The 18,331-nt window shown below is 50.4% G+C and overlaps 2 protein-coding genes across 3 annotated transcripts in view; one reads left to right on the forward strand and one right to left on the reverse strand.

Annotated features, from left to right (window-relative positions):
- Positions 1 to 18,331, reverse strand: part of LOC133358643 (galactosylgalactosylxylosylprotein 3-beta-glucuronosyltransferase 1-like) — a 48,891-nt gene that overhangs the window by 27,151 nt on the left and 3,409 nt on the right. For both annotated transcript variants that reach the window (XM_061577032.1, XM_061577031.1), the window contains exon 2: positions 6,424 to 6,667. In XM_061577032.1, the coding sequence (XP_061433016.1) occupies positions 6,424 to 6,628 (205 nt within the window). In that variant the 5' untranslated portion in view covers positions 6,629 to 6,667. The remainder of the gene's footprint in view (positions 1 to 6,423; positions 6,668 to 18,331) is intronic.
- On the forward strand, positions 7,113 to 12,400 carry LOC133358830 (uncharacterized). The gene is made up of 3 exons (XM_061577278.1): positions 7,113 to 7,407; positions 8,319 to 9,227; positions 12,383 to 12,400. Exons 2-3 carry the CDS (start codon positions 8,328 to 8,330, stop codon positions 12,398 to 12,400), a joined length of 918 nt encoding a protein of 305 aa, XP_061433262.1. The 5' UTR covers positions 7,113 to 7,407; positions 8,319 to 8,327.

Consider the following 18,331-nt stretch of genomic DNA (forward strand, 5'->3'; position numbering starts at 1 on the left):
CCTCGCTGCGCCGGCGGGGAGGGCCGCGGGGGCCACCGCGGCTCCGTGTTTTACCGCCGCGTCTTCGGCGTGGCCCGGGGAGGCCGCAACGCCGTGGTGCCTCGCCGCATCGCGAGAGGTTGCCGCGGCTACGGCCGCTGTCCCGCACCTCGCTGCGCCGGCGGGGTGGGCCGCGGGGGCCGCTGCAGGCCCGAATTATACCGCCGCGTCTTCGGCGTGGCCCGTTGAGGCTGCAACGCCGTGGTCCCTCGCCGCGTCGCGGGACGACGCCGTGGCTTCGTACGCCGCCGCTGACAGGTGGGTCGCGAAAGCGCAGGCGCCTTCACACCTCGCTGCATCTACGGCGTGGCCCATGGGGGCCGCAACTCAGCCACACTTCGCTGCGTCTACGGCGTGGCCCATGGGGGCCGCAACTCAGCCACACTTCGCTGCACCTACGGCGTGGCCCATGGGGGCCGCAACTCAGCCACACTTCGCTGCGCCTACGGCGTGGCCCATGGGGGCCGCAGCACCACCGCACCTTTCCGCGTCTTCGGCGTGGCCCGCGGGAGCCGCAATGCTGCCACCGCCGCAACACGTCGCGTCCGCTGGGTGGCCCGCAGGTGCCGCTTGGCTTCCACACCTCGCGGCGCCGCGCGGCCAATGGCAGCGCAGGTTACCCGACGTTGCGCCGTTTGTCGCGCAAGGGGGCGACTGGTCGGCCTTCCAGGACCGGTTCGACGCGGCATACATGTCGGTCGGCTGGTCCATGGAGGAGGCCTTGCCGGCGCTTCCGACCTGCTTGGACGAAAGGGCTCTGCAGGCCTTCAAGTCCATCCATCCGGCCAATCGGGCTACACTCCCGGCGGCCTATATCCAAATGGCCAACGTTTTTGAGCCGCCGTCCACCGCGCAGCTAAAGTTTTCATTGCGGCGGCGGGAGGAGGGGGAACTGCCGCTGGCCTTCCGCTGCTCGCTCTTGGCCCTGGCGCAGGCTGCATACCCTGACCTGTACGGCAGGGCACTTGATTCTATGGCCTTGGGGAAGCTGCTTGACCTGGCAAGGGAGCTAGGAATTGCTCTGTCGATCAACAATGATCGGCAGATCACATCCTTGGCGGTCGCAGAAAACATTCAGGTGCACCTCTCCCTCCGCCAAAGGCCTCAGATGGCGGCGAGTGCGGGGGTCCTGGCGCCGGACGGGGGGGCCACCTCTCAGGGGGTGGACACCCTCGCGGCCCTGGCGATGCCCGATCGTCGAGGAAGGGGGGCGGGTGGTCGCCGTCCGGAGCAGCAGGGGCGGCCGGGACCTTCCCGTCCACAGGAGGCGGACACGGTGGCCTGCTTCCGCTGTGGTCAGCGGGGCCACATTGAGCGGGGCTGCCGGAATGCCCCGGGGGCCTTTGGAAAAGGGACTCCACCTTCTCCCAGACCCTCCTTGGCATCGGGTTCGGGGCCCCAGGCGAGTCGCGACGCATCATCTGCGCGGCCGCTCCCTTCACCTCATGCATCTAGCGGGGCTAGGGCCCATCGTCATGGGGTTGTCCTCGAAGGGTCGGGTGCACCATCGTCATCACCCCCTCAATGGCCCAGACAGACCCGCCACTGGGATGCGCTTGCGCATAGGATGGTGGCGGCAGCTGTCGGCTCCTCAGCGGTGGCAGGATATGTGCAAGGGGTGCACGTTCGCCTCCTGGTGGATACGGGGGCGTCGGCCACCATTATTTCTGAGGCCATTTTTGGGCTGCTACCCCGCAGCGTGGGTCCGTTAAGGCCGGTTCGCGGGGCTTGTGTCGCCGCGAACGGCGGCAGTTTGGGCATCTTGGGCCACGTTGTAGCATCGGTTCGGGTTGACGAGATTGAGTTGGCCGGGTCGATTTTGGTCTCCAGGACCTTGGCAGTGCCATGCCTCTTGGGGACCGACTTTTTGTCTAGGATGCCCATCCGAATTCTCGTTGACCAGGGCTGTGTGGAAATGCCGTCAGGGAGGCGGCTGAAATTCCTACAATCACCTACCGTCCTGTCTCCCTTGGTCGCCGGTGTACGGGCCTTGAATAAAGTGCCGGTGACCATACCACCGGCGTCACAAATCCTGATACCCCTTAGGTTGCGCAAACCGCTCGAAATGGGCTCCACGGAGACGGGTATCCTCCTGTCCCCGTCAAGCTACTTTTCAAGGACGAAGGGGTTGGTGGGCGCCTTGACAGCCGTGTCGGGGGGCCAGGACCTTTTTTTGCAGGTCCTCAATTCGGGACCCTTGCCGGTCGTAGTCCCGGCCGGCACCGTCCTGGCACACGCAACCCCGGCTCCTCCACCCGGGAGCGCTGCCCCGGATGGAGGGGTCGTGGCGGGCGTGATGCGCACGGGGGACCCCGACGCATCATGGATCGCCACGTTGTGCGACGAGAATGCCTCGTTGTCCTCCGGGGAACGTCGGCAACTCCGCGACCTCATCGAGCGGTTCACCGATGTGTTCAGCCAAAGTAAGTTTGATCTGGGTCGCACTACTCTTTTGGACCACCACATAGACACGGGCGACGCGGCCCCTATTCGACTTAATTCCCACCGCTTTAGCCCAGCGGAAAAAGATCATGTCCGCTCGGCTGTCGAGGAAATGTTGGCGGCGGACATCATCTCCCCATCTACTAGCCCTTGGGGTGCCCCCATTGTGCTAGTCAAGAAACGGGACGGGAGTCTCCGGTTCTGCGTCGATTTTCGTAAATTGAACAAGATCTCGGTGGCTGATGCATATCCATTGCCTCGCATGGATGATTCCTTGGACGCCCTCTCGGGCGCGCGGTTCTTTTCGACTTTAGATTTGCTCTCCGGCTTCTGGCAATTGCCACTGGATGAGGCCTCTAGACCCAAAACAGCGTTCCGCACGCCCCAGGGGTTGTTCGAGTTCAATCGGCTTCCTATGGGTCTCCATTCGGCCCCGGCCACCTTCCAGCGTCTCATGGAGATGGTCTTGGCGGGGCTGAAGTGGGAGTCTTGTCTAATCTACTTGGATGACGTTATTGTTTTTGGCCGTACGTTTGGCGAGCACTTGCAACGCCTTGAGGCGGTGTTCGTCAAAGTGCGTGCTGCTGGCTTGAAATTCAAACCCCAGAAATGCCACTTGCTACAACCATCGGTGAGGTATTTGGGACACATTGTTAGCACGTCAGGTGTCGCCACGGACCCGGATAAAACGGCTTGTGTCCGGACGTGGCCGACTCCCACATCTGTCGCGGAGGTGCGTAGCTTTGTTGGATTCGCATCGTACTATCGCCGGTTTGTCCGCGATTTTGCGACAATTGCGAAGCCACTGCACGCCCTTTCCGCCAAAGGCCAAAGGTTTCACTGGGGCGCGGAGGAGGAGGCGGCTTTTGCGGCGCTTCGCACGGCCTTGGCGGATGCGCCGCCCTTGGGGTACCCAGATTTTACGAAACCCTTCCTGCTCGATACCGATGCCAGCGACACGGGAATTGGGGCTGTCCTGGCCCAGGTGGTCGACGGGGTTGAGAGAGTGGTAGCCTATGGCAGTCGCGTTCTGTCCTCGACGGAACAGCGATATTGTGTGACCCGGAGGGAGCTTTTGGCCATAGTTTATTTTGTTCAGTTGTATAGACCATATTTGTACGGTAGGCTGTTTACGGTCCGAACCGACCACGCGGCCCTGCAATATTCGCTGAAGATTAGTCAGCCCTCGGGTCAGCTGTCTCGCTGGCTCGAAGTGCTCCAGGATTACCCTTTTGATGTAATCCATAGGAAGGGGACACAGCATGGAAATGCGGACGGTTTATCCCGATTGCCGGCAGGCGGCGGGTGTGCTTGCGCCCTGGGCTCTAGCCGTTGCAAGGCCCCAGGGGACGCCGCGGCCCAGTTGGTCGCGTCGGCCGAGGCAGACACCCCTCCAGGTGCGGCGTCGACCGCGGATTTCGGCCTTGGACTTCCCCGGGAGGTATGGTCCGGCTTGCAGATGGAGGATTCCTCTCTGCTGAAGCTACGGCGCCGTGTCGGACATAACGCCCGGAGCTTAGCTTCGTCGGCTGCCCCGGCGATCGCCGTGCATGACGGACTACTCATGCGTTGGGATGCCCAATTGGAACGCTATTGTGTGGTTGTGCCCACTAGCCTGCGTGGTAAATTAACCCGAGCCATTCACGAGAAGCTTATGCACCTTGGCTACCACAAGACCTTATTGACCCTTAAGCGGGACTATTACTGGCCGGGTGTTGAGGGTGACGTAGCACTGATTTTGAAGGGTTGCCACGACTGCGCGCGGAGGAAGGCCCCAGTTGTCCAGGACCGGGCCCCGCTGCAGTCCATCCGGGTTTCTCGCGTTAATGAGCTCGTGGCTCTCGACATTTTGGGGCCATTCCCTGCATCCCAACGGGGCCACAAATACCTCTTGGTGGGCGTTGAGTACCTCACACGTTGGCCCATGGCATGGCCTTTGGTCGATCAGTTGGCCTCTTCTATCACCGAGGCCTTCGTCCAGGGGTACGTGTTTGACAAGTGCGCGCCGGAACAATTGTTGACTGACCAGGGGCGGAATTTCTCGTCTAGGTTGCTCAAGGAGGTGTGTGACCTCCTTGGCACCAAGAAAATCCGCACCTCGCCCTACCACCCCCAGTCAGACGGGATGGTAGAGCGCTTGAACCGCACCCTTACGTCCATGCTGTGCCACCAGGTGAACACGTCCCAGTCAGACTGGGACCTGTTCGTCCCGGGGGTCTTGGCGGCGTATCGGTTGGCCCCTCATGCCTCCACGGGATTTTCGCCTTTTTATTTGATGTACGGTAGGGAACCGGAGCCCCCGGTGCACGTCCAGATGGACGTTGGCTCCTCCAAGAAGGGGTCGGCGGTGCCGACCCCTTTGAAGGTCGCGCTTGACCGGCTGCGCGAGGCGCGACAGGCCGCTGCCGAGAATTCCGCAAGCCGGCAGGCGGCTAATGAGCGGCTGCCAAAACACCAGGCAGCTGGCCTCCCGTGGGTAGCGGGTCAAAAAGCGTGGCTGCATTGTCCCCAGGTCCCCGTTGGCAAATCGGCCAAATTGCATCGCCCTTGGCAGGGACCCGTGGAGGTTGTGGAGGTCCGCCGGCCGCAATGCGTCCGGATTCGATTCGGTCGCAGGCAGTGGATAGTGCACCCGTCCCGGCTCAAACGTTATGTTCCATCTACCCTGGGGGATCCACCCCCAATTCCGGAGCGGCCGGCTGATGATGTATCCGGCGTGCCTGACCGGCCGGGTCTCGTTGACGGAGGTGACGTCCGACCTGTGTGTGTGCCCCCAGGCCCCTCCCGAGTGAGGCCGACAGAGACCCCCCAGGCACCGGAGGCCACGGCGGTGGGCCTGTTGCCCGCTGACGGGCCACCTGCACGGGTGGCGGATACCGCACGAGGGAGCGGGCCAGCAGCGCATACCCGCTCGAGGGGGATGCGGCTCCGGTGACGGCCCTGATGGCCGTTCAGCGGGCCCAGCCCCTGGCGCCCGTTCGGCGCTATCCGGCGGATGAGGCCTTCGGGCTCTATTTGTTTTGTTTTTTGTTGTTACTGTTCTGCTTGAAGGGCCGTGCTGCCCTAAGGTTGAGTTTTCTAGCAGCCGGGTTTACCTTCAGGCACACGAACTCGTGATTATTCGGTCTTCGGTCCGGTGTGGGGCCCCGCTTGCGGGTTGATTGCAGCCGGGTCGGCTGTTTTTTTTTCACGGGGGGGGGGGGGTGATGTAGAGGAGTAGAGGAGAGTGGTGGCGTCGTGTGCGCTGTCCGGTGCGGTGACCTCACGGGACGTGGGGTCGCACGCGCTGGGCAGTGCACGTGACATCACCCCTCCGAGGGTATATAAGGGAGACCCCGTAACGTAAGCGGGGTCACTGGAGGAACGGGGATAGTGGAAGGGGTAAAGAGGGAACCAGGGATAGTGATAAGTGTTAATAAACCCTGGCGGAAGCCCCTAACTCAACCTCCGTCTCCGAGTACCTCCGTCTACGATACAACATTTGTACTCTATGGCTGTGCCATAGCCATGTGTGTTTTATATGTACCAGGGCCTTAACTGTGATTTAATAAATGAACCGTGTTCATACATGCCCACAAACTGAAGACGTGCTTGTAGGATGACTACTTCAACATATCCTTCGTGGGGGAAAAAAATGTAGAAATGGACACTTAAATCATCTAAACCTAGACAACTCGGTCAATTTATGTAGGGAAAATAGAATTTATTTGTGGCCATCTTAAACAAATGGCTGTCAACTTGGATTTTCAAGCGGCTAACGATATCTTGTCTGAAAAGACCCGCCATCGTGGACACATCTTGCATGTTTCCTGCTTGCATCACAATATATAAACGAGTCCCGTGAAAATGTTTTTACTTCTCTGCTTCCCTATAAAATATGTTAGTGAGTGAAAAAAAATGTCATTAGGCACAACAGAATGAACCCCTAAATAAGAGGCTCACATTTGCAGGTGTGATAAATTGTGTAGTCTGTGTCCTTCGTCCAAAGAATAATTATCAGCAGCGTCCAGAGGATGATGAACAGCAGCGCGGCCAGGCCGATTTGAGCGTGTCTCAAGCCACAGTGAGTCCACCATCGCATCAGCCTGGGTTTCTTGCTGCTTTCTGTGTCTCCCATGAACCGTCTATGTTCACCAGAGGCCACCATTTAACGTGGTCCACTTCCAACAGTCGCCCGGAAAGAGGTCTACAAGAGAGGAGCAAAAGAAGACAAATAGCAAGAGACAGGGGCTCCATAATTTTTCTTTAGTCAACATTTGCCCTGACATTATATAATTAAAGTGATGAATACATCTCAAGAAGTGTGGGAATAACCCTTCAATATTTAAAGCATTATTTTCTCTCTCGTATTCCAATTGTGTTATTGGTTTTATGTTATGAAGAATTCTTTCAGAAATCTCATGGAGTATAAATAAATAATAATTTAGGTGATCTTTGTATGATTTCCAGAGAACAGGTCACAATTTTTTCAGATCCATTTTTAAAACCGCAGTCTTAAAATTTCAGCCAAATTAAGTAAAATAAAAATAATACATAACAGTTTGCTCTCCTGTCATTGAGGATCAGGTTAAGTCCGTAAACTGTTTGCATTTTAGGAAATGGTATCATAGGTGGCTACTTGGAAGATGGCGGCGCACACAGTTGCAGCAGCTCAGTGTCTACCCGGTCGGTGCCTTGTATGGTTGTTTATGTTCGCGTTATGTCTTGTTTTGTGTTCATTTTGTCGGGCGAGTAACACCTTTAGCCGGCACGATCTCCTTAAGATCGGACTATGTTACGATCGGAGTGTTACAAGCGAGTTTCTCCGTCTTCACAAGATTCCAGTGGAGTTAGCGAGGAGGCCCGGCTCTCCGTGGATTATCATCCCGGCGGGGAGGAGGCGAAGGCGGCGTAGAGAGAGAAGACGGAGGCGAGGCTGCAGGGCCGGTGCGCTAGCCAGGCTACGGAGGCAGCCACTTAAACCACCGCTACCCAGCCTATTTCTCATGAACGCCAGATCCATCGCGAACAAAATGGATGAATTGAGGCTACAGACTACAGCGAGCAACGTAGTGAAGGACAGCTGCATTCTGCTTTTCACAGAAACCTGGCTTCATTCATCCATCCCGGACTCTGCTATTGAGCTTGCAGGCTACACAGCACAGCGCCAGGACAGAACAGTAGACTCCGGTAAGAGCAGAGGAGGGGGGCTCTGTGTGTACGTGAATAAGAGCTGGTGTACTAACACTGTGACTGTAGACAGCCACTGCTCCCCAGATCTGGAGTATGTGACTGTTAAATGCAGGCCGATTTACCTCCCAAGAGAGTTTACTGTGGTCATGATAACTGCTGTTTACATCCCACCGGATGCTAATGCTAACTTAGCTATTGGACTTTTACATGGCAGCATTAGCATTCAGCAGAGCAAGTATCCTGACGCTGTGCTGATTATAGCAGGGGATTTCAACCATGCAGACTTAAAAGCAGCACTCCCTAAATTCCACCAGCATGTTAAGTGTGCTACTAGGGGAACTAACATTCTGGACAAGGTCTACACCAACATCAAACTAGGCTACAGGGCTAGACCACTACCACACCTGGGCCAGTCTGACCATTTGTCCCTGCTTTTGATCTCTGCATACGCCCCCATCAAGAAAACGGCTCCTACCATCACAAAAACTGTCGCCATCTGGCCTGAGGGTACCACCCAGCAGCTGCAGGACTGCTTTGATAGGACCGACTGGGGGGTCTTCGAACATCAGGACCTGGAGGTGTTCACATATAGTGTATTGTGCTACATTAAAAACTGCATAGACACTGTCACTGTGGACAAACGCGTTCGGGTCTACCCCAACCAGAAGCCCTGGATGACCCGGGAGGTCCAGCAACTGCTGAAGGAGAGGAATATCGCCTTCAACTCCGGAGACAAAGCTCTCTACAGTACAGCCCGAGCTAACCTGAAGAGAGGCATCCGCAAGGCCAAAGCAGACTACAGGAGGAGGATTGAGGAACGCCTGGACAGTCACGACAGCAGGCAGGTGTGGCAGGGAGTCCAGCACCTCACCAACTACAGGGCCAACCGCGGAGCTGCTGATGGTGACAACGCTCTGGCAGAGGAGTTGAACCTCTTATTTGCCCGCTTTGAGGTGACACCACAAGGGACAGCATCACCAAACCTCACGGTCCACAGCAGCTTAAACCTCACAGTAGAGGAGCATGAGGTGAGGCGCACGCTGCGGGCCGTCAACCCGAGGAAGGCTGCGGGACCTGATGGCGTCCCGGGACGTGTGCTGAGGGACTGTGCTGACGAGCTGGCTGGAGTCTTCACAAGGATTTTCAACCTGTCTCTGGAACAGTCCACTGTACCAACCTGCCTAAAGTCCTCCACCATAGTCCCGCTGCCCAAAAAAACCCACATTTCCAGCTACAACGACTACCAGTCAGTAGCACTCACGCCAGTGGTGATGAAGTGCTTTGAAAAACTGGTCCGGAGTCACATCATAGGAAGCTTGCCCAGAAACCTTGACCCCCACCAGTTTGCCTACAGAGCGAACCGATCCACGGAGGACGCCGTGGCCACAGCACTACATGCTGCACTGTTACACCTGGAGCAGCCGGGGAGCTATGTGCGGATGCTCTTCGTGGATTACAGTTCCGCGTTCAACACCATCCTCCCACACAAACTGGTGGAAAAACTGGGCGACCTGGGGATTCCACATTCCACCTGCATGTGGATATATAGTTTCCTCTCGGGCCGCAGACAGAGGGTCAGAGTGGGCCGTCATACATCCACAGCCCTGAGCCTCAGTACCGGCTCCCCCCAGGGCTGTGTACTGAGCCCCCTGCTCTACTCCCTCTACACACATGACTGTGCCGCCGTCCACCATAGCAACACGATTGTGAAGTTTGCTGATGACACCACAGTGGTGGGGCTCATCTCTGGGGGGGATGAGTCTGCCTACAGGGACGAGGTGGAGCGGCTGACAGCATACTGCAGGGGCAACAACCTGCTCCTTAACACCGCAAAGACCAAGGAGCTCATAATAGACTACAGGAGAAAGAAAACGGACACTCCACCACTAAATTTCGATTTAAAGCTTTCGTGACTGCAGGGATTCATCTTTTTGGTTCTTTCGGTAAAGTCACGTAGAAGGGAAGTAATAAAATAATAAAAATAAAACATAATAAAACAATTCTCACGACGTTTCGGCCACAACGCAAGCAGCCGTCCTCAGGTGAAAACCAGGTCCGTCGAGGCGACAGAGTCTGAATGAAACAGCACACGAGCTTGGAGCATATATATAAGCTGGGCGCATTGATATGCAAATTCCTTTGTCAATGCGCCCAGCTTATATATATGCTCCAAGCTCGTGTGCTGTTTCATTCAGACTCTGTCGCCTCGACGGACCTGGTTTTCACCTGAGGACGGCTGCTTGCGTTGTGGCCGAAACGTCGTGAGAATTGTTTTATTATGTTTTATTTTTTTATTATTTTATTACTTCCCTTCTACGTGACTTTACCGAAAGAACCAAGAAGATGACTCCACCACTAATCATCAGCGGGGACTGTGTGGAGAGGGTGGCAGACTTCTGCTTCCTGGGAGTCCACATTGGGGAGGGCCTGACCTGGAGCGCCAACAGCACTGAGCTTCTGAAAAAGGCCCAGCAGAGACTTTACTTCCTGAGAATTCTCAGGAATAATAACATCACACAGAAACTGCTGGTGTCCTTCTACCGAGCCTCCATCGAGAGCATTCTTACATACTGCATCTGTGTATGGTACACCAGCTGCACAGTGGCTCAGAGGAAAGCGCTCCAGAGGGTCATCAACACAGCCCAAAAGATCGCCGGCTGCCATCTCCCCACACTGGAAGAACTACACAGTTCACGTTGCATCAAAAAAGCACAGAACATTATAAAGGACTCTTCTCACCCTGGACACTCACTGTTTGAGCTGTTGCCATCAGGCAGACGATTCAGATCAGTCAAAACAAGGACAAACAGATTCAAACAGAGCTTTTATCCTACAGCGATCACCACACTCAATAATGCTAATTAATTATTAAGTAATAGTGTTTACAATTGACTGTGAAATAGAGATGTGCAATGACAAAATGTAACCGTATGTGGGTATGTGGGTATACTTGGGCTGTTTTTTATATATAGTATAAATTGATTATCTTTCATTTAATTTTATTTTTATTTTCTTGTTTTATTTAATTTAAATTTATGAATGATGCCCTGACTGGTGAGCATTTTAAATTTCGTTGTACTGGTGACAATGACAATAAACGATCTATCTATCTATCAAACCCATTATCTCAACGATTCTGGCTGAGCACTCTGACCCCTGAGTGACCCGACCTGTTCTCGGTCATTACTGTGCATTCAAACATTTTAAACAGCATCTTCACAAATGTTGCTACAAGCTTAGTTATTATTGTCGTGCAGCTTAAACACACAAGAGTTACGCAGCGGATGAAAATATCCTGCCTCTTGACTGATTCGGAGTTAAATCTCTAATGCCAAATCAGAATTGGTCAAAAAGCACATTTCCCATGTATGGAAACGCGTCCACTCTAGGCCACTGTCGGTAGCCTAAAAGAGGCCTAGAAATAGGGTTTCGTTCCACCAAGTGGGGCACTACCTACTTTTTTATATTTAACATCAGAAATATATAGATATTCCTTAGGAAAAAGTTCTCCGCACACAACCTTGCAGTTTTTGAGAAAAATTATGCTAAAGGTGCCCATTTTGAAAAAAAGGGAAACCATAGGGAATTTTGCACTTTCAAACCTGTTTATCATATAAACCCAAAAATGCAGAATTACCACTTGAAGTACAAAATAAACCAGTTTGAAATGTGTGATATACCTGAAGTTGCTATCTATGCACAGTAAACATGATAAGATTATCAAGAAAACTTCTACTGTAGCATTAACATCCCAATTACTTCTCAATATGTTGTTCCAATTCAAAGGTAATATTTGAGGTAAAATCTGAATAACAAATAGAATTAAGCCAACATATAATATATAAAAAAAAACACTTTTCAAAATAACACATTTAATGGTGAATTGTCAATTCGCATACACGAGCAGTAACTGCACTACATGTACATATTCACAGGAATGATTATTGTAAACAAGATTTAATTTTGATTGATTTATATTAAATATATATGTCCTATATTAATTTTATTATCATATACACATCACTAAATATCAAGATCACTGTCCTCACTATCAGATTCACATGAAACAATATCCTCAGTTAATCTCACATTGTCACAATGAACACATTTACATAGGTCAGTGCAGGCCAGGCCAGCCTTGTGGCATGAGCACCTTCCACCTGTACAAGTACCAGACTTACACCCACAGTGGAGTGACCCCAAAATCTGTTGAGGAGCTGGATCTGTAGTCATCCATGATATGATGAGATCACCATCCTTGACAATCCATCCAAAGCCGTCTGGACTGGGTGCATTTATAAAAGGATCCAATGCTCTCCTGTGGATTGCAGCTTGGTAGTTAGCACGCTTGAAGTGCTCTGTAAGTGCATCTTTTGTTGGAGGTAATGCCTGTTCGGAAGAGGCCTGGACACAGAACCTATTGTATCTGGCCAAATTAACATCTGATACCTTTTCTCCATACAGCTCACACACAAAACGTTCTATGGTCACAAATGTGGTGCTGTCCATTTCAAATTGCCTCCCAAGAGCAATACAATCCATTGATGTACTCTGCAATTCCAGACACTATATTTAGTGGTTTCTCTTTTCCTTTCCCATAAAAGGAACTAGTTGAGTCACAGCCAGTGAATGTGTGTAGTCCTATCAGTGCCTCTGTTAGTGAAGGACCCAAAGCAGAACCAATAGCCTGGAGATCTAACATTCTTTGCCTGTCTTTTGTTCCTGTCAGAAAGTACATCTTTGCTGAGGGAAGCTTAGCCATTATTGAAAGTGAAATGATAGCAACATCAGTGTCAGGACTCTGGATGATTATCTTATTATAAAGTTCACTCCAGGCATGTTTTGCATGAAGTAGGAGCCTCGTGTCAGCTTCTTCATGGTCACAGGTCAAAGATTCTACCTCTTTGACAGACATAATGCCATCTTTAAGAGTGAGTTGATGACATACATTTCTGTGTGCCACAAAGATAGCTATGTCTTTTCCAGCTGCTTGTAAAGGCACAGTTCTCTATGTCTCAAAGAGAAAGTCTGTCAAGGCTTTTTTATTTTCACCACTGGCTAGAAACTTGGTCCACTGACTTGGAGTCTTCTGCTTGATGCTGTATATTTGCAGTAATTGTTGTCCAGCAACAGCACGTCTTGATCGTTCAGCATTTTTGATGCTCACTGCCGGGTAGCGATCAATGACAAAATCGACCCTTGGACATCTGAACTTTCTACCCATCTTAATCATAAGTTGAAGAAGATCATCAGCAAGCTCACCGAATGTGTCTGGTATATTCTTGAGACTCCTGATCAATGCCATGCCATCTATCAGTAGGACACCATTATCACCAACAGTCTTGTTCACATGACAGTCCTTGTTCTTTGATTCTAAACAAGCTAGAAGAGCAGCCTTATTTGTTTTGGCTAATGAACCATCAGTGCTTGCTAGCGGGGATGAGATATTGGCAAGTAAATATGTCAGAATCTCTTTCAAGTTTACAGACCGGGATTGACATATCACTAACAGTCGTGCAAAGAGTCCCTTGTCATTTTTTAGAATGACTTTATTTCCATCTTTTGTCTTGGATGATGTCTTCATTTGATCCCCAAACGTAGTGAGCTTCAAGGACTTTATTGGAGAGAAGAAGTCTGTTTTTGATGACTGGACTCGATCTTGGATGAAAATTTTCAGAGCTGTTTCACCTTTATCACAAGCACTTTGTATGTCATCTCTGACAGTCTTTGTAGCAACAACACCAGAGCTAATACATACAAGATCTTCACGAGGCAGGAAGGGATTGATCATAGACTCAACCGCTGAAACCAAAGATATAACAGTAGCATTGTCTTTTGCAATTCTTGTTGCATCCAACTCTTTACGACCCCTCTCTTCATGTTGCATTCCAGCCATCATTTCACACTGCCTTGTGATTGCAGAACGTTCAGGATGAGACAGTATCCATCGCTGGACGGCACCTCTGTTCAATGTTATCCCAGTTATGCCACCTTTGGTCTTTGAATCACGGTTGCAGGTTCGTTCTATTGCTTGGTCACAAGCTATGGATGAGAACCTGTTAGCATCCTTACGCTGTACTGTCCAGTTTCCTTTTGCAGTAACTTCTTCATAGCAGTGTGGATGAGTCTTTGGAAGATTGATCATCTCGACCCAATATGCTGATAGGTACCTTGCATAATTTTGGCGGTACGTCTCACTGTTGCTTAATGAAGGCTCCAGTCAGAGTCTGGTTGCTCTAATGAAACTCAGTAACAGTTGAACCATTTCAATGTATGAGCTCCAAAGTCCAAAGGTGGGATTAACAGAGTTCATCTCATGTACATATCTATCATAGCAGGACAGCATATCTGATATGTCAGACACTGAGTTAGATGAAAATCCTGCCTCAGACTTGTACTCTCGTACTAGATCTTCCATGGCTGATGTAACGAGTGTGCTGTTGCTCAGGAAGGGACTGAATAAATGACCTCAACCGCAAGATATGCATTGCCTCAAATAGGAGTTTGTATGCACATATGCTACGGTTGTAGTGATGTCCACTAATGACTCCATTTATTGAACCAACAGTTACCACATTTGATTTAATCAGCATATCCTGTAGTCCTGCTTCTTTGAAACGTTTGCCTATCACTGCCATAAAGGACATGGCTGTGTGGAACTCACCTAGTCTTGGGATGATACGCTGCATTGAGCTTGATCGCTGCTATCAGATTAAGCTGCGCTGCTTACGTCCTCCTCCATGTTTACACGTGCGTAGTGATATTGGCCTGATTTTGGCTCTGACCTACTTACATTTTCGATGCTGATTGGTTGAAAATCTAGCTCAACAGTTTTATATGTCTCAATACGCAGTCAATATAGTGCGCCAATAAATTACACTTTTCTCATTAACTGCAGGATAATGCGTGGAGAACTTTTTGCTTGGATAGCTTTTATTAACGTTGAACATATTGAGCAAAAGAAAAAGTAGTGCCCCATTTGTCGGAACGAAACTGAACGACACAGCTCACATACAGCGGCCTTTTGGGCTTTCCAACCTCACCTCGTGGCCTTGTTTTTTATTTGTACTGTTAGTCTTTATTCAACGGTTTTACTTAACGTGACTCCTATGTTTTTTCGCGGTCAAATCTTGTAATCAAAATGTAGTCTACTCCTGTTGTCCAATGCATTACAAATTTTGCACACGTACTCAGATCCGGTGACAATACATGCCTGTGTAGAGAAGTTCCGACGGACGTACTCGGAGACGGAGGTAAGTTATGGGCTTTCGCCAGGGTTAATTAAAGCTGTTACAATATTACACAAGGTACACACTCCCAGGGGCTAGGGGTCCTACTCTGAGTCCGGGTCATTGCCGGCTAGCTCCGGTCTCTCTCTCTCGTGTCGGATCGTGGACTCTGCCGACTCCACCGACCGAAGAGAGAAGCACCTCTACGGCTACCACCGGCTTCTCCCCAGACACCCTATTCGAACCCTCTCTCTACCCCTGGTTCCTTCTTCACCCTGCTTACTCTACCCGTTCCTACAGTGACCCCGCCTACGTCACGGGGTATCCCTTAAGTACCCTAGGAGACGTGACGTCATCACACTGATCGGCACACCTGACGTCACGTCCCCATTTTACTCCTCTACACCTGTATCAAATAATCAATTAATTGGCTCTTTAAAAGCAATTAACATTTTGTATGGACGGCTTATTAATTAAATATTTATTTGGGGAGGTCAAAAACGCCGCGGTCCCGAAACTCTGGAATCGCCTCGCCCAAGAAGCAGACGCCTTGTGTCTTAGGCGCGCCGGCTCCGTGTCAACGAGTTACACGAGTAATCAATTCATTCAAGTAAGCGTAGATGTGGGAGCAGGCGCCGCATCATTGAAGTACTTCTCGACCGCGAGTTAAACGAAGTTGTTAATAAAACCGTTGTTTTAAAAAATATATGTTTTTAAGGAGTTTATTTCTACTCTATCGACTAATAGGTAATTCTCCACTTACCAGTGTAAACAGTGTTAATCAGCAAACATTGCAAAATGTAAATTCTTATCAGGCCCCATGGTGTAAAGTACATTCTCCTACAAACTTGATTTGGCGCTTTCGTGACTGCAGGAATTACTCTTTGGTTATTTCGGTAAAGTCACGTAGAATAACAAAATAATAAATTAAATAACAGAATACGACGTTTCGATTGCAACACAATCAATCATCATCAGGTAAAAATGAAAGAGAAAACAAAACCTAGTAAACTTTAAAATATAATGCAATACAACACAGATAGTCGGTTAACATAACAGTCAGCACCCTACCTGGTTGATTACGTTCTTCCAAAGATTGCTAAAGTTAAGAGAGAGATTAAACACAGAACCGGAGACACATAGACATACACGTAAGCAGAGAGAGATAACACAGAGACACACAGAGAGAGACAAACACATAGGTACACAGAGAAACAACGCCTCTGTGTCGAGGCCTTAAATAGAGAGGGGGGGCAGAGAGAGAGGGGGTAGGGGGTAGAGAAATTAGCATGTCTCTCTCTCAAATTTCACACTTAACTTCTCATTTATCAATCTTTGGAAGAATGGAATCAACCAGGCCATGCGTCAATTGTGTGGTGACCGACTCTCTGTGTTGCATTGCATTACATTTCCAAATTTCACTAAGTTTGTTTGATTTAGTGTGTTTTCTCTCTCTCTGACTCCCCTCGTTTTGTCGCTCTTATTTCCTGCAGTTACGCAAGTTTGAACTACCTCTCAGGGTAGGTTTTAAGTTTTTTTCTCTCTCTCTGTCTTTGTGTTGTCTCTCTCTGTCCGTGTGTCTGTCTTTGTGTCTCCGTGTCTGTGACTTGTCTCTCTCTCAAATTTCACACTTAACTTCTAATTTAGCAATCCTTGGAAGGACGTAATCAACCAGGCCATGCGTTAATTGTGTGTTGACCGACTTTCTGTGTTGCATTGCATTACATTTCCAAATTTTACTAAGTTTGTTTGATTTAGTGTGGGTTCTCTCTTTCTGTCTCCGCTCGTTTTGTTGTTTTGTTTCCTGATGTTGCGCCTGGTCTCTCATTGACAAGCTAATTTATCTACCCCCCCTCCTCTCTCTCTGCCCCCCTCTCTATTTAAGGCCTTGACACAGAGGCGTTGTTTCTCTGTGTACCTATGTGTTTGTCTCTCTCTGTGTGTCTCTGTGTTATCTCTCTCTGCTTACGTGTATGTCTATGTGTCTCCGGTTCTGTGTTTAATCTCTCTCTTAACTTTAGCAATCTTTGGAAGAACGTAATCAACCAGGTAGGGTGCTGACTGTTATGTTAGCCGACTATCTGTGTTGTATTGCATTATAATTCTAAGTTTACTAGGTTTTGTTTTCTCTTTCATTTGTACCTGATGATGATTGCTTGTGTTGCAATCAAAACGTCGTATGCTGTTATTTAATTTAATATTTTCTCTTTCTACGTGACTTTACCGAAAGAACCAAATAGTACATTCTCCTACTCTTACTATCGAGTCTCTCTTTCAGTAGCCTCTCTATGTGCTATGAAAAAGGGCTATTGTGCAAAGTGTTGCATATTCTATATATTACTTTGAAGGCCACAGTGTTATTGGCGAGTATGTTTGTGGAGTTTTGTTTATTTTTTTCTTGTGCACCCATTGCCATGCAGCATCGCCAAATACTGTTTCATACGTTATGGAATGACTGGCCTTGCCAGGTGAGTGTAGATTTTCCACCACAACCTCAGGAACGCAATCAGAGATAGAGCAACAGCAAGTACACTTTGAGTTGACTCAAATAATAAAGCTGACAGTAATGACGTTTTACTGCTGCTGTTACTACTGATGGGAGTGATGTTACTGCCGATGATGTTTCTGTTTCTGATTTCTGCTGCTGATGAAGCATGAGTGATTGTGACAGAGAGGCTGAATTGAATTCCAATTATGTTTCAGGAGGGGTATCATGCTTATATATGTGAAGTATTCGGAATGACGACAGGAAACCCCTTGACGGGTAGCACACTCTTTTATTAAATCTTGACTTGTAACGATACAACGTGTGGTCTCTATTCTCACACTACACACTCCACTGACACGTGTGGTCACTACTTCTCCCGCTACACACTCCACTGACACGTGTAGTTACTATAGCTCACGCTGCATGCTCACACTGCATGCTCACACTGCACTCCAGCCCCGTAACGTCCATGGAGCCTACAGACCCACCCAAGCTTGGGCGTGGGTCACAACCTCTGGGTCCCGCGAGCCGTCGTCCCGCGGTGAACGCCTCCTCTCGTGGGCTGACGACTTGGAGCTCGGTGACCACCGGGCCCGGGGCTGAGGTCACGGCAGCAGTGCAGACGACCCCCTGTTTACGCTGGAGGACCTCGTACGCCTGTATACTTGTTGCGACCCGCAAAGAAGAAATATCGACCTCGTCAGCTGTGTTGATGGGGACCCCCAGGTCCTACGCCAACTTGAGCAGTTGCTCCAAGACCATCGCGTCCTGGCCCTCCTCGTCCATACGAGTGAACGCTGCGTCGGCAAGAGCCAACAACGCTGTGCGGTAGGCGAGCACGGTCTCCGTGTCCGCCTTCCGTCGGGCGTAAAAGTGATGGCGACACGCCAAGGGAGGTCCGTAGACCCTGGCCATGAGACCCAGCGCAGCCTTAAGCGTGGAGCGGTCCGACCTCCGTGCG

Source organism: Lethenteron reissneri, chromosome 63, assembly GCF_015708825.2.
Source record: "Lethenteron reissneri isolate LAM-NWPU_2019-01 chromosome 63, ASM1570882v1, whole genome shotgun sequence".
Lineage (NCBI taxonomy): Eukaryota > Metazoa > Chordata > Hyperoartia > Petromyzontiformes > Petromyzontidae > Lethenteron > Lethenteron reissneri.